The 26870-nt window shown below is 36.2% G+C and overlaps 1 protein-coding gene across 7 annotated transcripts in view; it reads right to left on the reverse strand.

The window, feature by feature from the left end:
* Positions 1 to 1354: 1354 nt before the first annotated feature.
* The window catches only part of LOC106090733 (brain tumor protein), a 55780-nt gene continuing 30264 nt past the window's right edge, over positions 1355 to 26870 (reverse strand). For 4 of the 7 annotated variants that reach the window (XM_059365958.1, XM_013257016.2, XM_013257017.2 and 1 more), the window contains exons 2-3: positions 22413 to 23007; positions 1355 to 9336 (exon numbers count right to left, since the gene is read on the reverse strand). In XM_059365958.1, coding sequence (XP_059221941.1) covers positions 6048 to 9206 — 3159 coding nt within the window. In that variant the 5' untranslated portion in view covers positions 9207 to 9336; positions 22413 to 23007 and the 3' untranslated portion in view covers positions 1355 to 6047. Of the gene's footprint in view, positions 9337 to 12811; positions 16023 to 22412; positions 23008 to 23312; positions 23514 to 23681; positions 23702 to 26870 lie in introns of those variants that run through there. The other 3 variants (XM_013257019.2, XM_013257018.2, XM_013257020.2) reach the window with 3 other exon arrangements.

A 26870-nucleotide genomic window follows, 5' to 3' on the forward strand; every position in this document is an offset into this window, starting at 1 on the left:
GTTTTTTTTTTCTATTTCTATTTTTATTTTATTTTTTGTTTTATATTTGATTTATTTTTATATATTATTTTTAATTTTTTTTTTTTGGTTTATTTTTGTTTTTTTTTTTATTTTTTAATTTAGTGTTTTAGTTTAAATTTTTATATTGTTTTTTATTTTATTTTTTTGTTTTATTTCTTTATTTTATTTTATTTTCTTCTTTTTATTTTTATTTTATTTTATTTTTGTTATTTTATTTTATTTTACTTTTTAATTTTATGTTTTTAATTTTTTTAATGTTATTTCTATTTTTTTTTATTTTATTCTTTTTATTTTATGTTTTTATTCTTTTTATTTAATTTTTGTTATTTATTTTATTTTTTATTTTATTTTTTTTTTTATTTTATTATTTTTTTTATTTTATTTTATTTTATTATTTTATTATTTAATATTTTTTCATTTCAATTTATATTTGTTATTTTATTTTATTTTACTATATTTTTTTTTACTTTATATTCTTATTTTATTTTTTTTTTTATTTGATTTTATTATTTTATTTTAATTTCGTGGATAGTTCGGCTTGAGGTCGTGTACAATTATTAAAAAACAGATGTCGGTGTTTTTTTATTGTTCTATTTTAAATTTTTTTAATTGTTCTATTTTAAATTTTTCCAATATTTCGATTACCGCCGGTAATCTTCATCAGGGAATGGATAAATTTTAAAACAAGTGAACTTATTTCTCACGCCACACAAGAAATGACAGTCAAAATTTAAAATAACAATTAATAAAAAAACACCGACATCTGTTTTTTAATAATTGTACATGTCCTTAAGCCGAACTATCCACGAAATTATAATCAAAAAAGGTCAACAATACACAATATAATTTTTTTATTTAATTCTTTTATTTTATTTTCTAATAAGTATAATTTTACTATTTTTATTTTCATCAAATTTTATCATTTATTAATTTTCTTAATTTCATTTATTTAATTTTTCTTAATTTATTGTTTTTTTTAATTTAGCTTTTTTAATCACTTCAATTTATATGTTGTTAATTTAATTTTTCCTATGAAGTGGATTTTACTTTACTTTTTCGACTTTATTTTAAATTTATTGTTTTTTAATTTATTTTATTATTTTTATTGATTTTATATTCTTTAAATGAAAAAATTTGCAAATCTTAAAAACCTAATTTTTTCAAAAGTAAATTTTATCAAATGTTAAATATTTTTAAATTGATTTTAATTCTTTCATATAATTTTAGTTTTTTTTTTTAATTATTGTATAATCTATTATAATTTCTTTTTTGAATTTAAATTAAATTGTTTTCCTTATATTTTTTAATTTTAATTTTATGTTTTTTATTAATTTTATTTTTTTTTTGGTATTTTTAACATTTAAAATTTATTTTTTTTTGATTTTGTTATTTTTCTTAGTTAATTGATTTGTATTGAATTTTATTTATTTTTTTTATTAAACTTTTTTTAATTTATACATTTTTTGTTGTTATTGTAATTTAATTTTTGTATTATGTAAATTTAAATTTTTTTAATTTTACTTGTATCTTTTTTAATAATTTTCCATATCATTCTTTTCCTTTAATTTTATTTTTATGTGTTAATTTTTTTTCAATTTAAAGTTTGTGGTAATAAGAATAGTTTGTTCTAAAAATTATAAAAATTTTATGAAAATGGACTCTAGGAAAATAAAATAAATTTCTAAAAAATCCTGTATATATAAAAATGGAAATAAAAACTTTCTATTTGGTGTTTTATATCCAATTGAAGACATTTAAAAGCGGCGTTAGCCAGAAGTTTTGTTTAGTAAAAAAAAAATATTTAAATTTGCCTAGAAATAAAATAAACTTGAACAAAAACTTTTAACATTTTAGAGTAATGACAACAACCCAAAACAAAGTTTTAAAATAAAAAAAAAATTAATTCTTTGGGTGGATAGAAAATTGTAAAAATTGTTGCCATTATGAAAACACTACCTGTTTATTTTCTCCTCAAAAAGGCGATACATTACATTTACTAGATATTGGAAATATATGTAATTTCTAAAATATAAGTTTTCGTCTACATTTTAAGTATAAATACAAAAAAATTGGAGATTTTCTTTGCATATGGAAAGGAAAGCCAGAGATCGCAACACACCAACCACTATGGAACGCGTTTTGTCTTTGGTTAGAAGACTTTCAACCATATTAGGTGTGATGTCTTCAAGGGCAGTGCGTTGGTATGTTGCCCTTGAAGCCATCACACTTAATATGGTTGAAAAAGTCTTCCAACCAAAGGCGAACGCGTCCCATAGTGGTTGGTGTGTCGCGATCTTTGGCATCTCTGACTTTGTCAATTTGAACTGGCACACATCAAATTGACAAAGCTTATGATCGGAGATTCTCTTCGAAAATGGGAAAGGAAAGCCAGAGATAGCAACACACCAACCACTATGGACGCGTTAGCCTTTGGTTAGAAGACTTTTCAATCATATTAGGTGTGATGGCTTCAAGGGCAACACATACCAACGCACGACCCTTGAAGCCATCACACCCAATATGGTTGAAAATTCTTCTAGCCAAAGACGAAACGCGTCCCATAGTTGGTTGGTGTGTCACGATCTCTGTCTTTCCTTTCCATTTGCAAAGAAAATCTCCTATCATAAGGCTCGCCTCGAAAGAGAAACAAACAAAAATTGTGATATTTAATGATCATCGCCCTAACAGGCAAAAAACTTGAAAATGAAAACATAAACAAAAAAAATCCTTAAAATGCAACCTTTAATGCCAATAATACATGTGGGTAAACACTCACCTACAATAACGCAGCGTTATAATTACTGACAAACCTATTCTCTATTAAATCTACTTAGCAAAATTCACTTATTTATTAATTGTTCAAGAAATCATACGGCAAAACCATTAAAATTTGTTAACTAATTTCACAAGGCAATTCAATGAAATTAGCTTAGATTTTATACAGGGAAAACAGCAGATTTTGGTTGTACTGGCACACATCAAATTGACAAAGTTTAAGTGGTTTCGGCAAACATATGAAAAATAAATTTTACAAGTCCCCTTTACTGTGCAAATGCTATAGTTTTCTTTTCTTCTAATGGTTAATTTTGCTGTGTTTGGAAAAAATTTAAAGAAAATGCTTCATATTATCAGCTTTTAAGCAAGAGATACATTTGTGAATAATTTTTCAGTTTTTTTTTGTATTAAAATTTTTAAAACATTGAATAGAATTCGAAAATACATTTTTTTTCTACTATAAAAAGGTGATATTTCTTTTTGTTTTTCATGCCAAGTCTTTTCAACTGATTGCCAAAGGTTTTTTTGTTTGTTTTTCTTTCTTTCTTTTTAATGTTTTGACAATTGTTTTTATACTTGTTTTTCTTTCGTGGTGCGCGGCTGTACGCAATAAAAATCAATAATATATATATTTTCTCTTTTTTTGGAATTTTTTGTTTTTATTTTAAAAAATATGAAAAAATCAACAGTTTTTATATTTTGTATTTAAATAGTAAAAAAATATTTTGAGTTTCTTATTACTTTTTCGGGTTTTCAATTTCAATAATTAATAATAATAATAATAAAAAAATTAACAAAAGTCGTCATATTATTTCGCTTCGCACAAAAATTGTTCAGTTCTTATATAAACAAATCAAATCAAAAAATAATAATAAAAAATATTAAAAACACACAAAAATACATAAAAACTAAAATATACAAATTCATAGCAGAGGGTGGCGGTGGCGGTGGTGGCAGGCTATAGGATGTATTAGGGAAAAGGAGAAGGAGGAGTGATTGGGAGATAATAGTTGCTAAGTGTATTTTAAAAAAATTTTTTTCTTTATGGAAATAAATAAATTTGTTTTTAATACATTATTGAAAAAAATAAAAATAGTTAAAAAAATATTTAAATTAAATCAAAATAAACTAAAACAAAACATTGGCAGTGTTTATACTTCCAACACAAAAACAAAAAATTAATTTTATTGTTTTATAGTTTTGCTTTAGTTTATTTTAAAAACATTTTGCCATTCATACTTTTTCTCTTAAACATTTAACAAAGAAAATCAATGCGAGTATATTTAATAATAATAATAGTAAAAAAAATAATAATTAAAAATATGCTTTCTTGGTGGTTTTTGTTGTTTTGTGAATTTTTTTCTTTGTATGTTAACAAACTTTTAAAAAATTAAAAAAAAAAATATCATTGAAAGAAATTCTAAAAAAATATAACAAAAGAAAAATTCAAGTCAAAAAAAAAAAAAAAAAACTAAACATGAATTATACAAATTTAAAAATCTTATAATTTTTATACAAAATAAAAAAAAACATTAATTTAAAAAAAAAAATATTACCATAAACAAAATATGTGGTTTGCTACATACAAAATATTATGTGAAATTTTTCAAATTAGTTTCACTAAAAAATAAGCTAAAAATTAATAAAATCATAAACATAAAAAACAAAATACCTTACAATAGACATACCTCAACAATAAAAACAGAGAGAACAGAAAAACATGTACTTTTCTTTTTTTTCTTCAAATAAATAATTTAAAACATAAAAAGGGACTAAAAAGATTTGTCATGGAATCAAGATGCAAGCGAACGAAAATAAGAGGTGTGACGAGCGAGTGGGTGAGTGAGTGAGTGATTGATTGAATACGTGTGAAAAGGGGGCCCACAAAAATAACAAAACTTGTCCTAAAAATAATTTATTAAATAAAAATGATTGACAAAGAACACAGGGAGCGAGATTTACATGATACAAAATCAAAATAAATGTCAAAAAACTGAGCTTTTCAAAACAAAACCTGTTACGTTTTAAGATGTCCTTCTCAAAACAAAGAGATTACCCATTCTCAATTCAAATCTTAAAAAAATAATAAAAATTTTCAATAGTTCCTGTGTTTCCCTCTTTTCTTTAACCTAAGCAAAGTCTAGAGAGAGAGAGAGAGAGGGAGAGAGCTTATAAGCCTAAAAACCTAGAGATTAACGAGTGTCTACGAGAGATAGAGCGATATTTATATAGTCAAAGAGCCTTTTCTACACTCTCCAAGTGTGAGAGAATTTAAAATCATCAAAAAGCTCAGTCGTGTGTGATTAACTAAAAACAGAACACTGTATAAAAATAAAAACAAAAGGGGAAAAGTGAAGCGATCAAGAATGTCGCAAAAAAATGTCTAACCTAAGGGAGAATACACATACAATTAAATAAGGGATATTTCCTTAATATAGTTTAGAATTAAAAAAGCATCATCATTAACTTGTGTTTGTGGTTTTCGTTTGTTTTTTTTTTTTGTTTTTAAGAAAAATCAAAACAAAGCTCAGTCCATTTTTGTTGCAAAAAGGTTTTCGTTTTTTTTTGTTTTGCTTTTTTTTTTGTTTTGTTTGTTTTTGTTTTAGTGAAAAGATAAAAACCTTCAACTGTTGTGTAAATTTTTTTCTTTACACCTTTTAACGACCTACATATGTATGTTTGTAGTATGTTCACTACTATGTGTTTTGCATTACTATTCATTATGTATGTAAGGTTTATCCTTATAAGTTCTGCGTTTTTTTTGTTTCCTTTCTGTATGTATGTATGTGTCATCATTATCAAAACGTCATCATCTCAAGAGGAAATTCATCGTTCTTACTCATATTCATCAACATCATTTAAATTTTTGTTTTTTCCTTTAAATATATAGTATATAAATTGTATAAAAATGATAATAATAACTAAAACAAGTAACTAAATAGTAATAGTAATAATAATATTTATAAAAATAAATCACTACTTTTGCGTTTGCGTGTGTGTGTGTGTGTATGTATATGGGTTTTTGTGTCCATATCATCAATCTTAAAAACAAACAATTCTCAATAGCATTCTGTTATTTTTTCTTTTTTTCATTTACAGTATAAGAGTTGTTTGGGGAAGGTTACGATTTTCGGACTGTAGAAGTAGGGAGAGAGTGAGAGAGAGAGAGAGAGACTGCTTCTCCATAGAACGAACACAGGGCAATAGACTCAATAGTAAAACAAAAATTATTGATAATTTGTTTGTCGTATTTACAAACCTATTGGCGGTACTTGCACATAACGATATATATAGAGACGATAATCTTTGCTGGCCAACACTACGCTGCCGTCGTCCATTAGTGCCACATCAAAGCATTGGGCATGTTTAACCTTCGACTCCAATGCAGATACCAACTGGCCGTCTTGTGTGAATATGGTCAAGTTGAAGTTGTTATGATTGTCTGCTATTAAAATCTCTCCATTCGTATTGATGCCCACTCCGATTGGATAATTGGTGACTCCCTCACTTCCAATCTGACGCAAATACTGGCCCTCGTAGTTGAATACTTTGACGCAATGGGCTCGATTGTCACTAATGAAAATCTCCTGTTTGTCATTGACCACTACCCCGTTGGGGAACTCCAAATGTTTGCTGCAGCCAAATTTATGCAAAACATTGCCATTCTGATCGAATATGATAACGCGCATCACCTTGCACTCCACCACAATAATGCGGCCCTTGTTGTCCACAGTCACGCCCCGGGGATGTTGCAAAATATTGGCACCAAACTTACGCACAAACTGTCCGTATTGATTGTAGATCTGTATTTGGTGTGTGGGCGATCGTTCGGTTACAATAATGTCACCCGAGTTGCGTACCACTGCCACACGGTTGGGATACAAGAGCTGTGAGTCGCGCTTGCCGCACTCACCAAACTGGAATTTGAAGCGACCTTCTTTGTCGAAAATCTGTATGCGATGATTATTCGTATCGGCTACAATGATGTCGTTTTGAGCATTTACTGCAACGCCGCTTGGCTCTGTGAATTGTCCCTCCATAACGCCGAACTCTCCAAATTTGCAGTGGTAGATCATTTTTTGTCTTTTGATTTGTGACTTGGGTGGGTAAATCGAAGCGGACAACAATTTAGAGGTCAAGTCCATAATGGAATCTGAGCTGGAGCAGCCGCTGCCATTTGTCATATTCAAAGCAGTCAAAGCGTTATTGGATAAACCGTTTGTTGTAGCTACGGTGGTGCAGGCAGATCCGTTCGTCAGCCCATTGCTTAACATTTGGGTGGGAGTTGCTGAGGTGCCGAAAGGATCATTGGCATTTGAGGAGAACAAATTGTCGGAACCGCCATTGCTCCATTTCTCGTATGGATTGGTTACGGGCACACCCACAAATGCCGTTGCTGCTTGTGCTGTAGACGCCGAGTTGAAACGTTTTGTCATTAGGTCTTCAAACGCTGAGCCATGTGTGGACTGTAAATGATTGCGGACGCCTAATAGAGCATTTGAGTACGAAGACTCTAAAAGCTGGGCCGACAAACCCAGGCCGCCGGGCAAGTGTGAGCCTCCAGTAACACTGGAATTTGAAGAGCCACCACCATGTGACGAAGATGAGGAGGTGCTCTGTGAGGGTCTAGCAATGGGCGGTTGTTTTGTTTGCTGTTGCATCATGTCACCCGTCGAAGCTCTTATGTAACCAAAGGTGTTCCTAACACCAGCCTGTATCGATTGATAGTTGGACATGAATTCCAATTCAAAATGCATTTGAAGTTCCTGCATAGCTGCCTGCAATTGTAATTCCAATGTCTTGCGCAACATCAGGACCTCAGTGATAGTATGTGCTTTAGGCGAACGCTCAATGGCATCGCAGCTTTGCAAAGTCTTCTCAATCAACTCCTTGGAACGTTGTATCCATGCGGAATGTGTGGCCATCTTAGCATTATACAAACCCTCAAGCTCTTTCATCAGCTCTTGTTTGCGTTCGTCTAACATGGAACAAAAGAACTGATACGTTTCGTTCACCTCATTATGGGCTTTTTGATATTGCAATTTGATTTTAGAACCGTTAAGAATCTGGTTATCACCCGGTGAATTATTGCTGCCAATCAAGGAGACGATTTCACCTACCTTGCCGCGTAAATCGGCCAAAACGGTTTGAAGTACCGTTTCAGGAGTCGACTGCTGGCCACTCATTATACTATTCATCGTACCCAGGCCATTCTCTTGAACATGTTCGACTTCATGCATACCAGATGAATGCTCCTGAACCACACACTCTTTGCAGACCAAGGTGCAGCAAGTGCGACAGCTGAATTTCAGCACTTCATTTTTGTGTCGTTGGCAAAGCAAAGATTGTTGACTTTGCAGAGTTGCTTGTAACAGCTGTTGCTGTTGTTGTTGCTGCTGCTGCTGTTGATGCTGTTGGTTTCTCATCGAAGAGGGCAACATGCTGGAAAAGATGTCATCTTGGCCCATAACCGCTGAAGCGTCGGGTGAACCCATATCATGGTTATATGAGGAGGCAGCGGCAGCCGCAGCTGCTGCGGCAGCGGCCGAGCTCAATACGATTTTGGATAATTGTGACAACGGTTGCTGTTGCGGTGTTGTGCTGCTCTTTTGCAATTGTTGCTGCTGCTGTTGTTGTTGCTGTTGCTGTTGCTGTTGTTGTTGCTGTTGCTGCTGCTGTTGTTGTTGTTGCAGCATCATTGTTAACGAACTGGAGAATTTAAAGTCCATTGTCATTTGTGCGTTGGCATTGTTCTGCGTGGAGGCGCCACTATCAAATCCTTTAATCAAGCAAACATTGTGACCATTGAAGCAGTGCATAAATTCGTGAGCCGTACAACAGTTGCCACACAAAAAACTAATGCAATCGAAACACTTGGCTACAGCATCCGATTGTTTACTTTTACAGGCAGTACAACGGGGTGCCGCACCAGTTCCATTTGCTGTTGTTACATTGATGACATTGCCGTTGTTTCCCAAAAGAGTCTGACATGATGGACTACCTTTGCCGCTGCCAATAACGCCGGGTCCGTTTCCACTTCCTCCACCACCATTACCACCTCCAGAATTTGAGGCAGTACTCGAAGCACTACTTGAAGTACTTCCACAACCACTGAGACCACTGCTTGACAATGACGATGTGGACGATGCTGACGATGCCGATGATGAGGCTGAAGATGTGCTAGATGCTGATGACGAAACTGATGCTGATATTGTATGTTGACCCCCGACTACGGTTTGTCCCACAACGCTGGAGAAATCATCGCACATTGCCGAATCGGAGACAGGTGGCGATGAGCCGCTTAATGTGAGTGGAGAATCAGAAAGATAACCATTGTGTTCAATATAGGATTCGATCGAGTTTGTACCACCACGTATGGAATCCAACGATGGTGTTGGAGATGTGGCCATTTTTGTTATGGCTACGTTTTGAAATTGTTGAGGGTAATGTTGTGGGTTAAGATTTTCCTTAAGTTTTCCAATTTTGAAGCCGTTTATGATCTACCGGCAGGATAAAGAAAATAAATGTAAAAAAGAAAACCTGAAAGAGAATGAAATAGAGGTTTAATTAGAGACAAGTTAAGAGCTTTGATGTGCAGGTTATCAAACCCAAAAAAAAAATTGCCAAAAATGGTTAAAAACATTTTTTGTTCATTTATAGAAGATTCTTTAACCTTTATAGTATATATGTAAATATGACTCCGCTGGACTATTTTAGGTGGGAAGCCATAGAGTATAAGACCTATGGCAATTGATGCCATAGAGTTCGTATAAGACAAGAAAATTAATTGTTTCACCATTTGTCATGTTGAAGTATAGAGAGAAAATCATTGGGAAATACCAATTTTAAACGCATCCGTTTTCATAGATCACCTTATATGGCAAATTTGCTTTTGTAACATAATAGACCACAAATGACTCTAACTTCATCATACCTATTAGACTTCTTGATCTAAAAGCTAAGCTACATGAAGACAACAAACGTGGTGTGATAGCTAACAAAGTTTAAAAAAAAAACCCCAAGAGGAGTATTTACTGATAGGGGCAATATGGACGTCAAATGAAAGGTATTTAAGAGTAAAGTATGAATCTAGTATAATACCCACCAAATACTCTCAACAGGGATATTTACCGATTTAGATTTGATACGAAATTAATATAAAAATGTGGCCCAAGTCTCGGAAGAATATAAATTAATATACATATATCAGATTGTCTGGGGGGCCACCCACACCCAAAAATACCTTAACAGGATATATTTACAGATTGGGGCAATATGGGTATCAAATAATAAATATTTGGAAGTAGAGTAAAAATTTGTTATAAAATTTTTGACCAAGCGGTTTAGAGGGCCGTCCCACACAAGGAAAGTTGGTTTAAACACTGGAATGCGAGAGTAGGATGTGAGAAAATGCAATCAAAACGGAAATTTTTCCCCAATGATACAAATTGGATTTCAAATTAAAGACTACGAATCTGGTACAAATATTTCTACCAAGAAGTGTCGCATTTCGGCACGCCGTTGGCACTCGGCCATAAGAAGGAGATCCCTTATCATTGAGGTTAAATTTGAATCATGCAACACTCATTGATGTGTGAGTGGTTTGCCCCTATTCCTTAATGGAATGTTGATGGGCAAATTGCATTTGCAAGTGTCTGGGGACCAAACTGAATATCAAGGCCGATCTGTATTATATATGGATGAGGCCCAGCCATAAGCACTGGTTGTTTTCGGCGGTGGTACGACCAGTTCTGGCTTATAGTTGCCACTCATGGCAGTCGGTTGTACGTACCGGATTGGCCCGATGGTGTTTTTCATCGGCAAGGGCTGCCGCCGCAGTGTACAATATACTGCTACAACAACAACAACAACAACAAGGTCTGCTGACCGATAACAGGTTTTTTGTCATATGCATGCAGGGTGAAAAGGGTCGCTTAAAGATTTGTGTCTGGGGCTATGGGATCAAATTCGACTGGGTATTAGGGCTTATGTTGGGTGTTCCTGTTTATAAGGGGGATAGCAGAGAGGACTCTTCTCAGACTGTTCCAGTTTACTTAGTACTTAGACCACCGACAAGGCCTCAGAAATGCTTCGAGGTTGGTTTGGACGAGGTGGTGACACAAAAGGCGGATTAGGTTTTCAGACATCAACATCCTTACAGATGGATCGAAGATGGAGAATGGAAAGGGGTGTGGTATCTATTGCAGCTAATTCGACATCAGCGTTTCCTTACGGATGAGTGAAACATATTTCAGGCACAGGTGTTTGCGATGGCTGTGGCTGCAGGGATTTTGTTGTGATGCCCGATTTACTTGCAAACTTCAGAGCGAAACTTCTACTTGTGTCGGTTATGTATGTGTATCCTTCCCTCTCGCATATTTTTTATGGTCTCCAAAAGCGCTACAAGGAAAGTTGGTGTAATCGCTGGAATGCGGATAAAGTATGCGAGCAAACGAAGCTATTATGCGACTAACGTTCGAAACAGAACATAGACGCTCTATTGTCAAAGGGGAAGATTCATTTAGGTGCAGTCAATTGGATCAGAACAGAAAACAATAACTTAAGTAAACACACGTCTGGCATAAGTTAGGTTAGGTTCAAAAGAGGGTAGGAAAATCGCTAAAAAAGATTAGATCCATTTGACCAACGACACCTGTTGACCACTACATGTAACTAAAATACAACTGAAAGATGGGGCTCATTTTTACTAATGACATCTAGTAATCAAAAAGGCACAATGATATAGGTGGTCTGTTAGATAGAGTTAGTTGTGTTTTGGTGTGCCCTTCGGTTCTTTTACTATTCGAAAAAATGCATCAAAGAAACTGTATTAAATTTTGTGTAACCAAAAAGCGCGTTTCAGAAGTGTTTCGAGGATTGGAAAAAAATATTGCATGTTTTTGTCTGTAGTATTGGCCTTTTTTATTCGGCGTCAATAATTTAACTGACACATTAATCGTACATTGACAGAGATGGGCGACGGCTTAATACCCAAAAGGTATTTACCCGGTAACACGGGTATTTACCCATATATATATTTATAATTTTGCAAATATCTTGGGAAAAAAAACATTTTCCAAACAATTTTTGATGATTTCCTATTCTTTGTATATAAACCTGACCTTCTGATCCCATAGCCGCTAAATAGACCGATATCCAGACTTAAAGTTTTGAGGCAATAAATTGGTCACTTTTTATCGGATTTCGATGAAATTTGGCACAATGAGTTCTGGTAGACCCCTACCCATTTCTGTGGAACATATTTGGATATAGCCGCCCTATAGACCGGCCGCTCAATCTCCCCATAAAGGGTATTATGGCCATAAAAAAAATCCATTTATTACCTGATTTCGATGAAAATTGACACAGTGACCCCTACCTATTCCCTCGACAAATGTGGTCCTGATCGGACCAGATTTGGATATAGCTGTCATGTAGACCTATCTCCCGATATAGCGAATTGAGCTTATAAAATTGAATTTTTCATCCGATTTCGATGAAATTTAGCACATTGACTTCTGGTAGAACTGAGGCGGTTAATTTGTCATTTTTCATCCGATTTCGATAAAATTTAGCACAATGAGTTCTGGTAGACCCCTACCCATTTCTGTGAAGTGTGGTCCAGACAGGACCATATTTGGACCGGCCGCTCGATCTCCCGATAAAGGGTATTAAGGCCATAAAATATCCATTTATTACCCGTTTTCGATGAAAAATTGGCACAGTGAGCTCTGGCAGACTCCTTCCCATTCCTGTAAAATGTGATCCAGATCCGAGTCTGCCATATAGACCAATCTTTCGATATAGAGTATTGTACTCAAAATGATTTCATTACCAAAATATCCGAAAATGTATAAATGGCCAAAAAAGGTTTTTACCCAATAAATACCCAAGCATTGGGGTATTTATCCGGTAGAAACCCATCGATAGCCATTGAGATTGGGAGACCTAATAATGGCTTTTTTTGCTACTTACAACTCACATAACCATATTCAAAAACAAATACAAATACAAATACAATATATAAGCAAATAATAATTCTTTATTTTTAAACAGTATAACAACATGAAAGAATGAATTCATTATAATATGTTTTATATATTTGGAAAGTGGTTAATTTAGTTAGGAGGTTTGTATGTTGCGTTTTGACAGTGGTACGATTGGCTTATTTGCTAAGACCCATTTCGCTTAGAATTTTCAGGGCGTTGCTGGCGGCATCTTCTTGGGATTCCGCAGCGTTGGCACCTATGCCATGGCATATTTGTGGGGGATTTGTTGAAATCATGACAATAGACAAAAATTCATTGTGATTGCCTTTGGGATAATCGGAGAAATCAACTTCAAAACCCATGAGGCGAGCCAAATATAACAATTTGTCCTTCATATAAAGTCCAGGTTTGGTTGTCGTTGTGGTCGTAGCAGTGGTTGCCGTTGTTGTTGTTGTTGATAACGGCGATTTATCTGTGTTAGGAGAGGAAACTGGCGTAGGTTTATCAACCTCCGGCTGCTTAAGAGGAACCACAGCTTCGACTTTATCATCCTGTTTCGTTGACAGCTCTATTTCAGTAACACTTTCTGCAGGTATTTTGGGCTCCTTTTTCTTTGCGCCTGTTATTTCTGCAGTATCCTTTGCTAAAATAACAGGTGCTACTGTGTTGAGGATTATAGATTTTTCCAATACATCATTAGTATCAACTCTCCCTGTAGCGGTTGGCCCCACTTGCGAAGTCGCAGCATCCACTTCTGTTGTAGTTTTATCGTTCCCATCCGCACCCAGGGACATTAAAAAGTTTTGAGCCGCATTTCGGCGGGCAGATTTTTTACTATTACCCACTCCACGAGCAGTGATATCCTTTGAACTAACCTCCACAACAAACTGTCGTTGCCGTGCCCTTTCTTTTCCACCCTCAGTGATCAATTTAAATACTGGCTCCTTTTCTTTATTGTGTTGGAATAATTCGATTAATTTGGTTATGGGATTCGAGGGATCAGACTCGGCATCGACAGAAACTGTCGAAGAACGTTTCTTGGACTTATCTCTTGTCCTGGGAGTGACCTCCTTGCTTTCCGCTGGAATGCCGCCTTTACCATGAGCTGAGGCGCCCGACTTTCTCGGGCAGCCAACAGCACCTTTTGATTTAACCCGTTTCGTTGGAGAATTGGTGGGTGTAGCAATGGGAGGCAATTTATTGAGTTCTTCCAACATCTTTTGTGCTGCCTTTTTCTTTGATATCTTTTTACCCGTTCCTTCGGCTACAGTTTCAATTTGGCCCACTATACAGGCTGTGGTAAAAGTGCGCATATGCGCTGGGCCGTCTTCTCGCAATATTTTGAAGTCGACTGGAAGATTGCGTTTTATGCCAATTTCAAAAACCAATGATATGGGTGACTTGTTTTCGGCGTCTTCAGATTTATCATCGGCATTTTCTTTCTGTTGGCTATTCATTTCCTCTTTGAGAGATTCTATGGCTTGAGCTGCAGCGTCGTGTTTGGCTTGTTGTATAGTTCGGCCAGTTCCCACGAATTTTTGTGTGCCAACTATGAGAGTAATTCTACAGGGAGTAGAAAATAGCGCAGCAGCAACATGATGTTGGGTAGCAGCCGCCATCATATGAGGTGGAAGTATTGGGTAGCAATGTGGATAATTAGCAGCGCCGCGGTGATGGGCAGCCTGTTGTACGTGGTGCATAATACCTGGATTGTGTTGATGGGGATGTGCCAGACTGGGCACAAAGGTGCCAGCTCCACTCACATATTTGGCACTACCAGGTATTTGGTTTTGTATACCCGTCCCAAGACCTCCAGCAACTCTATAACGAGGTTGCAGCATGCCCTTATCGCCCGGACCAGCGGCGTTCTTGTTGTCTGCAACATTTGCAGCTGGCTGCCTGGGATCGAAAATATAGTAGGTCTGAAGTCCCAGCTTCATTGCCAACGCATTTAGCTCTACAGTGGGCGTTACATTGACTCGCGTAGAACTTTGATCGTCGTGACGGCGATTGGTCTTAGGAATGGGATGTTTGTATTTGGTTTTCTGTATAGCTTCTTTGGCAGCCAAATGCTGAGCCTCTTTTATTTTCATGCCCTCGGCCATGTATTCTTCATCGCCCAATTTAAGAGTAACCGTAAACCGCTTACAATGAGCTGGTCCATTCTCACCGGTTAGGCGATATTGGAATGATATTTTGTTAAAGCGAGCCAAGTCGTTCACCAAACACATGGGAGTTTTTTCGCGCGAGCTTTTCAAATCGACATTTTCATCATTAGTCTCGCTATTTGATTTTTCAACAATGAGATTTTCGTTTTGAATGTTGGCTTCATCAATGACAAGTGGTTTTTCCTGAACAGTTTCACCTTGGCACAGGTGTGCATTTTCATTCCCGTCATTATTTCTAGAGTGATTGCCTTCATCACCTTTAGCTTTAGCTTCCTCCTCGTCAAGAGGCAATAACACGGAACTTTTTTCCAAAACAGACAAGGTTTTTGTAGAACTCACTGGCATATCTTCAACCGTTGCATTTCGATTACTCTCAACCGAAGCAGAGCGGGGCACAGATGATGACAAAGAAGTAACTGACGGCACTGCCGCTTGCTGGACGTTTGTTTCAAAGTGCCTAGGATTTTCGTTAAACTTTTTAGATCTTGGAGTATAACTATCCTGAACTTGATTCTGTTGCAAAGATCTACGTGTCTCATGTGTGGCGGCTGCTGAAGAAGTAGTGGGAACTTCCAATATATATGGAGGAACATTTGAATAGTTAGGATGGGTTAGTTGTTGCTGTGGCTGACTTTGGAGAGTTTGATGATGTTGCCTTGGCTGTTGTTGTTGTTGGTGATGATGACTCTCTGCTGTGGGTTTTGGGGCTCTTGGCTTATTTAGAGAAGGGTAATGGTATTTTTTGTTTCCCTGATTTCCCCCCATACGATTATAGTGCATATATGGGGGTATGGCCCCACTATTGGGAGTTTCCATGAACGAATGATAGTTCTGCGTCCTATTAGAACGCTGCTGTACATTTGGAACCATTTGAGGAGGGGGTGCATAACCCATGGGTGGTGGAGGTGGTGGCAGTGCATGATGAGCAGCAACCTGCTGCAACGCAGTAGTTGGCGGCGCCCTCATATTATGATGTCCATGTGTCAAATGCCTCGGCATGTTTGGTGGCGGTGGTTGCGGTACATTCGTTGGCCGATTCATTGCCGTAGAAGAGTGTAGCGTGTTGTGTCTGTAATAACATAATGTTTTCGGTATCACAAGCACAGTCAGGATGTTTGGACGTTAATATTATTAAGTAAAATTAAGCCGGTTCTTCGTATGCATACGAGGGTGGATTGAAATTTATTCTTTCTTGACCGATCTAGGTTCAAACCCAAAAGGGTTTCAATTTAAATTTAACAAATTGTACCTCTTTTTTTTAGGTAAGCTCTAAACACCTCTTCCGGCTATGCACTTATTCCAAACAACAACCACATTACACCCTTCCAATTCAAAATTTATCCGGCTTGTTTATGTACGGACTTTCATTTTAAGGCTTTTGTCACCAAGGTGCATACATCCAGTGAAATAATTTTGGGATCTCCTGTTCTTGCAAGAGATTTTTATGTCATACATGTATAAAGTCGTAGTTTTTTATAGAGACATCAGATGGTAATCGCATTGAAACGTAATCACTCAATAAGAATACTAGTCTTATGAACAAGCACGCGCAATGCCCATGGGAAGCCAATAAACATTTATAATTAGAAAGTTTATTCTGCCTAAATAAATACATTGATTTGACTTTAGAGCATATGTATGTAGGTAAGAAAGTTTTTATACAGAATTTTATTTTAGAAATCACTTTTGTTATATTTTGAAAAAAAAAACAAATAGTTTTCGAAAACAAATTAAAAGCTTTTAAACGAGAATGGAATTACTTTTGACGTGCAACGGAGTTGTATTATTTTTGGTTGAGGTCAAAAAGTCTTCAATCCACCCTCGTATATACGCAGATGGGCGCAAGCACTTGCAACACACAACAACAATAATTAAAATCATTTTTTTTAACTGTCATGCAGTATTCAACATTTATAAAACACATACAATGTATGTATACGCAGCAATGTTTAGCTTATGAAAAGAGCTATTCTACAAGTATTTTTAAAAAAATAATTGGCCTACAAGTCTCTGTTATTTCAAATCAAGTCTTAAGAAATACTACTACTATAATTATAAATTTAATAAAATTTCTTTATTTAAATTTAAGACACGTTCAAAATACAAAATATCAATAGATGAATTCAAAAGTCCAATGTTTTCCTTTGAATGATTTGATGACTTCTAGTTGTATTAGTCATTAAATAAACTACAAAAATTATTGGGTTGAGGTTGGGTCTTTTAAACAGACTTACAAAGACAATTTATTTAGTCCATTGTGTTACAGCCGTAACTACAGACAAAAGCCCTCCAAAGTTGGAAATCGAACCCACAAGCCTTTACTGTTATCTGAGCACGCTACCAACTCAGCAACCAGGCGCTTACAAACATTAATGTTTGGGGTTTCTTTTGCGACAAATTTCATTGTGTTTGGATCCGATTAAAATGGAAAAAATACTTCTGCACTCTAATATAATTAGACCTCTGCAGACATAAGGTAATATTATTGCAAATTGAATATACAAATATTAAGGCAAAAATAAATCTTGTTTGTTCTAAAAGTTTAAAAAATTCTAAGAAGTTTTAAAATTACCTTGAATTTTAAAAACTACCTTAAATTTAAAAATTACCCAGAATTTTAAAAAGTGCCTAGAATTTCAAAAATTACTTAACCCACAACCCCACACAGCTTACCCTTACTACCCTACTACCATTTGGGCCTGTTGTGGTTGTTGTAGCCACATTTTTTTATGGAGGTGGCGATCCTCGTTAAGCTCCTGTAGGTGAGCAATATCGTTCCGGTCCAAAGAACAGATCGCCCCGGGAACAGGATAGCCATTAGTTATTTTAAGGCGCCAATAACTCGCCGTGTCATATCGAGCATCATAGGCACTCAGTATTTGTTCAAAAGCCGGTGCCACCTGGCCTCTCATTGAGACTCTGCGCTCGACCGGACGCGTCCGGTAGCTCGTAGCAAAGCTTCTCATGACAGCAATGAACACCACACAAATTGGAGCTCAATGTTGCAGCCTTTGTGGTGCTCACAGCTATCCCGTGACGGGGGATCTGACTCTGAGTGTAGTTAAACAGGTGACGTGTATCGTGCGGTCCCTGGTCGTAATCGTCCACATTGTAATACCACAGTAGCGACAGACCAAAGCCTCTTCTGGGACTTGAACCCACGACATCCGCACTGATAATACGAGCTCCCCAAAAACTATGCTACCGGTTCGGTAGAAAATTACCTACCAATTTAAAAAAATCGCAAACACGTTTTAAAAAGACTCCCAGAAATCTTAGCATGACAGCATGAAGCATATAGCGGCCAACAAAAAAATTTCGGACCAAACATTTTTGAAAACATACCAAATTTCCAACTAGCCGAAGTTTTGATAAAATTTCACAATAAGACAAAATTTCTGATAAATTTTCACAATAAGACTAAATTTCTGATAAAATTTTTACTAAATACCAATTTTTTCAATAAAATATTCTCTAAAGAAAAAATTTCGAAAAAAGAAATTCTAAATGTGGAAAAATTGCTTAAAAGACAACATTTTGTTAAAAAAAATCTCTAAAGAGAAAATGTCAATCAACCACAAACTTTTCTCCAAAAACAAAATATTGAGAAAACGCTCTTTAAAGACAAACCACAAAAAATTTTATAGAAATTCCCTCAATGCACACACCGACTCTTTAAAAATCGGAAAATGGATTTAGTGAAGAAACCGATTTCTATATTCAGGTCAAAAAACTGGTTTGTAAAAACCGAATTGATCACCATGTTTTTCACATACAAACGAACCAGCCATCAATACAATTTCTAAAAGATGCACAATTAACCTGTGTATGCCATGCAGGCCATGTAGTCGTGTGGAAAATAAGCCAATTGTTGAAAGAAAAGAACCCATGCGCAAGCCTCTGGCCCGTGTCGGGATTTAAAAGAAACCGGGACCAGTGTTGCCACAAAAAAAATATCGACCAACATTTTTCAAAAAATCTACAAAATCTCTCACCAGCTAGTGTGAAGGAGTCTTATATAGTTACTGATGTGCTTATATCGTAGACACCTTTTTAAAGGTATGTTACATATATGTACAACCTACCAATATAAGGCCCTTGAAGCCTCCACATCTAATATGGTTGGTGTGTTGTGATCTTTGGCTTTCCTTTTCCATTGCAAAAAATCATCGATTATTAAGCTCGATGTGAACGTGAAACAAACGAAAAACCTGCTCATGTTAAGTAGGACAGTCTTAGGCAAGCTGACTGCATTTTTAAATACCCGTAGCAGAATAGTCGTATTGTAGGAAATTTTAATGACCGTTGCTTTCTTAAAGTTTTTAAGTTTGGCCGGGTCGAATATTGCAACCTCCACCATGAATCGCATTTATCAAGTTCTTTGCGAGGCTATATTATTTGAATTATATCAGGTTTTGGAGACCACTGCAGAATTCTTTGTGCAAAATTTCAGACAGATCGGATGCCAATTGCGCCTTATAGGGGCTCAAGAAATAAAATCAAGAGATGGGTTTATATAGGAGCTATATATAGGTTATGGTCTAATTCAGAGCGTATATGGCATGTATGTTTAAGGTCATAGGAGAAGTTGTTGTGCAAAATTGCAGCTAAAAGAACTACGCCTTCTAGATGCTCAAGAAGTGCAATCAGGAGATCGCTTTATACAGGTTTTAAACCGACTCAAACCATACTTGGACCGTCCTAAAATTTTTATAAATTTGTTCGACCAAATTATGTAGACAAAGCCCACAACGGCAACACTGCCCCGGACCCAGGTTCTGTTCGGTTTGGCAGAACCGCCTCCATCATCGGTCGGTGTCAGTGAGGTGTAAGTGAGTGGGTGCATTTCCGACCTTGATTTGGTATTATGTCATTACGGAAGTAAAATCGCCCAGTACATGTTGCAAGGGGATGATGACGATTTGTCAGTGGTTGGCAAACGTTGTCGTTATCACCTTGGCGGCGGCAATATATGCAACGGCAACACCCCATACCCAATTTTTTACACAGTGAATGAGGATGCCCTCACTAGAATTATTGGAGGTGCAGTAGCCATCGAAAACATTCGATACGGTCAGCCATGCCAAACTATTTGAGGACATCGCCCTCCAATCAGGCCTGAAACGCCGGTCTGCGGTAAGTTATACAGCGCCAGAGTGGTCTCGTCAACTAAGTGATATTATATTCAGATCTGTCAGCATACCGATCTACGAAATGCGACGGGCTGTCTCCCCAGTTCTCACGTGTGCCACTCTATCATGACATAAAGACCCAACCCGTGCGATGACATTATTACATTCTGTCCAAGCAATACCTTCTGGGCTGTTATCCCAGGACGATCCAAATTATCATCTTGTGGATAGGTGTCCAACGCCCAGAAGCATTAGAGTGGATCTGCATGATCTAGAGCATGAGGTCCAGCACTACAAGAGCGAACCTCTAGATCAATCGGCATATCAAGCGGGTCCAAATAACATTCATGCAAGCACGGTTTCAGATACGGCGAATAGCTACCGGGTGAATGTGGTTCTTGGAGAACGAACGCCTCCCATTGCACCTCAAGAAATTGACCTCCCACGGCAAACCAGAATAGTTCTGCCTCATTTTCGATTCGGCAGATGTAGCCGCCTCAACTCCTACAGTGGAAGGCTTGAAGCCAACGTGCTGGATGTGTACCAATTGACCTGGGACCACTGCCTAGCCAGACCCACTTGACGCAGGCCCAGATCCGTCTGGACGCACTCCACCTTAGTTGCAGAGTTCGTGGATTTGGATATTTACCAGAATCAAGTAGATGAATGATAGAACCGGTTGTATGTTACGAACTGACCCGATGGAGTGGTTCATCGGCAAGGGCTGCCGCCTCAGTGTACAACACACCGCTACAATAAAAACAACATGCAGTTTCACCTCTTAAATTTTTATAAAAAGGAAAATATGCAGTGGAATAAATGTATCAAGGATGTGGTTAGAGGTATGGTTTCTGTTGAGTTGTTTTTGTTGTAGCCACATTTCATGTAGAGTTGGCAATCTTCGTCCAGCTCTTAATGGTGAGCAACCTCGTTCCGATTTATACGACCGATCACCGCGAGAACATGGTCATCCATTACTTAAAGGCGCCAATATCTCACCTTGTCGTATCGAGCATCATAGGCACTCAATATTTAAGCAAGAGGCGATGCCACCCGACCTCTCACTGAGACTCTCCACTCGATACGGCTGATTGTCCGCAACCCCGCTAAGCTTCTCGTGATAACGGAGAACAACGCATAGATTGGAGCTCAAATTTCCAGCTTTTGTGATGCTCATAGTCATCCCGTGACGGAGGTGGTTGTTTGTGTTGTTGTTGTAGTCACATTGCATGCGGAGGTAGATTCTGGTCAAACTCCTAATGATGAGTGAGCTCGATCCGGTCCAGATGGTCATTGGTTATTTAAAGGCGCAAAAGAAACTCGCCATATCGAGCGTCATAGTCACCCACTATTCAGTTAATAGCCGATGCCGCATGACTTTCACTGAGTCCCTCCACTCGATACCGCTGATTGTTTGCGATTACAGTTGCAGCTAGCCCTTATACGAAGCATCAAACTATCTGCAACATGTGGACACCCCGGTAGCTCTCAGCTGAGCTTCTCGTGATAACTACATATGACCATTACACAGATCGGAGCTGCTGGTGAAAATCCTGAAACAGATGTTCTACATAAGCCTGCACTGATAATTTTTCGAGAACCTCGTTGTGATGTGTGCACTGTAGTGTATAGTATTGAAATAAAACAGGACAAATGATGGATACTCTACCTGAGAAGGCATGACTTATAAGGCGTCCATTGTTTTCAGCACTCATGAAACGGTTAGAGAACTTTGCAGAGGATTTGCTAACAACCAAAACAAAAATAAGTTCTATATTGCGAGGGACAAAATCAAAACATTCAATTCACCAGATTTGGCTTGTATTTATGATTATAGTATTGTACATAGTTTGACCACCCTCGAACCTTGAAGAAATGCAAATATTTTCATAAACATTGAATTAAGGAATAGTAGGAAACGTTTTACAATTTGTTCAAATTCTATACCATCTTCCACACATAATTCCCCCTTTATGCTTCACCCATTAGAATTTAATATTTTTTTGCTTAAGAAAAATTTAAAAAGCCCCCTAAACATATTGTAGATGTGTATATCGCATTATGGAAAGGACGCTTATATCTTATGAAAATACCATTTTGGTACCTTGTTCTTGGTTTTACAAAACTTCGTTTTCAGCACGTGCTTATAGCTTTACGTTCTACCGTATGGAATCAATGAAGCACAAAATAGCGGTAAAAGTGCTTATTGAAAATAACAGCATTTCTATTTTATGAATCGCTATGTAATGTTAAGTTTACAAAGAACATTTTACAACTACTTAAAGCGATTTGTTAAAAAAATCAATTTTCTGAAAGCAATATCTTACCTAGAGTTTATAGTTTTACGTTATAAAAACTATATTGTTGTAGGGTTTGTGGTCCTTGTGCTCAATATTTACTTTTGTCTTAAAATTGTCCTTTTGCTATGCAGCGTCTTGATGATCTCCCAAAGATTTTAATAATGTTTAAATAATACTATTATTCCTTGCTTGTTTGTTTTGTTAGTGTTATGATTTGATTAGGTGTTTTCTGTTGATGGAATTTTTTGTAATTGATAATCCCCATTTGTAAGTGAATACAACAGTTCAAGTGAATTCCCTCGTCCTGATGTTCTGCTACTTGCTCTTTCACTCTCTCGCTGTCAAGGTGATGGGCTTTCTCTCGCGTGCTCACACACACGCAAGCAACCAAGCACAACACACGGTACACACACACTGCTGCTGCGGATGTTTGGCGGCGCGCAATGAGATGTTGCTGGATGAAGTTATAAAATTTGTTGCTTTGTTATTGTTGCGCTCTGCTTGTTGTTGGTTGTCTTGTGAGTTTTAGCTCTATAGTTTGTTTTGTTGTTTTCAGTTTTTGACTATCTCAATTCTCTTGAATACGAATACTCAAGTAAATGAAGAGACACCAAAAGAAATCCTGCAAGAAAAGAACAACACAAAAGGAAAACACATTAAAAACAATTAATACTAATTAAATCATGTAATAAAATAAGGGAATACACAAGAGTACATATTAAATTAGGGTGGTTAGTAGTGGGAGAAAGCTCAGTTGATAATAAAATTAAAAATAAAATTGTATTACATTCATGAAACATATGTTTTTGGAAACGACAGACAACGGGTATACAAGTGAACGACACAAGTACATAAACATGGCTGTTTGCTAGTTATACAGGATGTACATATGAATCTTATAAACATGGTATAGAACCGTCGTCAAACCTTTTGCACAGAGGTAATCCAATATCTGTTTCTTTTAACGATAACCGGCACAATGTTTGTTCTTTGTGTTGTGGAAAAATTATCTATTCATATCAGGATATGCAACTTCTAATGGGGTTTATTTCTCACTTTAGTATTTTTACGTTTTTTTTTTTGTGAAACACGGTCGTTAAACTATTTTATACCGTTTTAAAATATGCGCAGCTTCGTTTGTGCACCAATACACTAATAAACGACCCGGGAAAACGTAGAGAATTCTTTTCATCCATATGCCATAAAAACTCACCACACACAAAAGAGACTATCATAACAAAACAAAAAAAAATAACGAATATATAGAGCCGCAACGAGTAAAGAACTACCACTTACTAAAGGCAGCAGCAGCAACGCAAAAATAACGAAGAAAGAATCAAAAACATAATGTCCGTTGTTCGAATTGTGCTTTCGCCGAATGCAAAACAATTAACTGTAGTTGGGCGTAAATGCATTATGACACAACTATGCAGTTAATATACAGTCTGGCCAGGAAAGTAACTTTTCACTTGGTACTAGGGTGCACTTTTAATAAAGCAGGGTAAGCATTTTTCCAAAGAGACAGTCAAGTACATTTCGCGTTTAATTTTCGATTTGTAGAACGCAATATAGTTCGTTTTAGGTTTTTCAATGAAAGAAGACTTTAGATATGGAAAAATTGAACGGAAGATTTAAATAAAATAAAAAAAAATTAATTAAAAAAATTCTAGAAAAAACCAACTAGAAGAAATTGGCAAGCTCTGATTTTCCAAACTCTCAAAATTTAGCTTAGCGTCTTAATGACTCTCACGTATTCTCTCGCACTCTTTTGCTGGCAAATAAAGTACGGGAACGACTTCCAGTAACAATTTGTGCAATTTTGCACGACATAGGTCGTTATTTTACAAGAACAAGCAAATGTACCGGGTGCGCCAGAGAAAATTATTTGAAAGCGCAATGAAAATAAAAGTACTCTAGTTATTATTTTAACTCTTTTTTTATTTGAGAATAAAATATACCAATTCTTTCGTGCAGTCTTGAAAATGACATCGGGTAAATGGCGATGTCATTTTGAAATTCTTGCCACCGCCCAGGAGTTTTTTCAAATAAGTAAGTTTCTCTGACTCACCCTGTACTTAAAACTATGATCGTCTCATGTATCCGATCCGAAACATCTTCTATTCCATACAGGTTTTCTATCAAGCTCCTCTGCATCGTGGCTACCCCATACTTAACCTAAATGTCTATGGGTCGGATTTCAAGAAGTCCCCGCATGCCAAGGCAACATCCTCGCTGTTGCATTACCCTTATGTTGCACTTTTTCTCTATTGCAGTTTACTAATGTACGCAGTTTACGCTAATGTACAGCCAGTGGGCTATCCTCGAATTCGGACCCATTTAAATCCTACAGCCCAACGGTGAGCGTCTAGGTACAGTCCCGAATGTGATACTTCCCTTCGTCGGGTATCGAAATTGGAAACGTGGCGCATTCACTTGGCCCACCTTTCTTTTCCTGGTGAACCCGTAGATTTCAGTTGAGTTTTCTCTCGGTTAACATTCAGACCCCTAGGTCTAATCCAGTCGTATGCTCTATCCAATGTTTTTCTGCATAGCTGATTCGGATCCCTACCCCTCAGAAGTATTATAACATCGTCACAGACGGGCCAATACTAGAAGTCTATGCCAGGGTATATGTTGTACTATCAAATCATTTTATAATTGTATTAGTTTTTCCACTGTACATTTCTAAAATTAAACAGTCATAATGAATTTCTAAGTATTACATATTCAGTTTCTGGCAGACACCCATGGTAATATTTACAAAACATACATAAGACATTTATAATGACTCTTTAATGGGTTAATTAAGCACTCCAAGGAGGAGCAAAACCTCCAATATAGCATTCAACAAATCTGTTGCTCTCTACGTTTATCCCACGACCACCTTTATCACCACCATACTTTTGTGAAGACACGTTTTGTCCTGTTGCGATGAGAACTCTAGGTACATATATATATGTATATATGTTTATATATATTCTGGTTCGCAACAAATTGTTGGAGCAGAATCAAGAGAATAAAGCAAAAATGGGGAGCACAACAGGCAGCCCACAAGTACTTAATGATAAACATACATACATACATTTTATAAGTCTAAAAAGCCAAAATAAAATACCTAAATAAACAATAATGTGAAAAGGGAATAGCAGTACCCAAATAAGAGAGTGGGGTGCCAAAGGAAGTTAAGTTATATGGGTCGATTAGGGGAAAACCAAAGAAAAAATCAAAACTAATGACTGGAGAATATTTTAAGGAAAACGTAAAAGCGAATGCTTTATAGACACTTGGACAATATAAAAAATTAGATAGCACATTCACCACAGCCATATCCACAAAGTTCAAGTATACTGCAACATTTGTTCTAGCCGAAAGTGAACCTTCATTTCGAGCGTTATTTTGAACAATCTTTGAAGTTATATTTTGCTTATAACGCTATAGTGTAGTGCAGCAAAAAAAAAAAAAAAAAAAGACATCTATCCAGTACTACAAATATCTGGATAAATTACCAGTGCAGACTGATAAAAACAGTTTTTGACAAAATTTTCAATTAAGAAAAATTGCATATTCTATAAAAAAAAAATTAAAAAAATGATTACATTTTTAATTAAATCTTTATTTGATTCAAATAAAAAAAAACGATTGAAGTTTTCGAAATATCCAATTAATTTTTTAATTGGATCAATTTAAAATGTACTTGAAAATTTTAAAATATTAACATGTTTGCGAATAGCGGGCTGTATAGTGCGCACCTCGTTACAACGTGGTGCACATATGTAAAACTTTTGAAACACGAATTTGAGGTTAACGAGACAGTAACTTTATGAATAACAAGCATTGGAATAATAAACCCAACAGAAAACAAATATTTAGAATACGAGTATTGCCTTTTATATTTCGGGATTAGACAACCCTTGTGATGCAATCTGCCAACTGACAGCTCTATCGTAAAGCATGACATTTTTGAGGTTATACGTGCTCAGAACGTTTTGACGAACGAGCGCTATTTGTGTTGTTTACAGTAACCTAAAAGATTCATCTCGCCCAAAAAATGGAATTAAATCGTGAACTTTTTGGTGTCATTATTTTTTACAACTTTCGACGTGGATTAACTCAACAATAGTTCATCGATGAACTTAATTCAATTTTTGGCGATGAAGCTCCATCAAGGACCAGTGTTTATCGATGGTATGGTGAATTCAACCGAGGTCGCAATTCACTCAAAGATGAATTTCGGGAAGATCGTCCAAAATCAGTTGTTGTTCCAAAAACCATTGATGCTGTGCGCCAACTGATATTGCAAGATCGTCATGTGACCTATTGTGAGATTGAGACAACCTTAGGCATTAGTGGGACCAGCATACATTCATTCAATATTGCATGAACATTTGACCATCAAAAAATTTGTTCTCGTTGGATACCACACAATTTGTCAATCGCTCAAAATCGATTGGTCGAAAGAAATCCTCCAAAAACAAACAACGAAAC

This window comes from Stomoxys calcitrans, chromosome 3 (genome assembly GCF_963082655.1).
Source record: "Stomoxys calcitrans chromosome 3, idStoCalc2.1, whole genome shotgun sequence".
NCBI lineage: Eukaryota > Metazoa > Arthropoda > Insecta > Diptera > Muscidae > Stomoxys > Stomoxys calcitrans.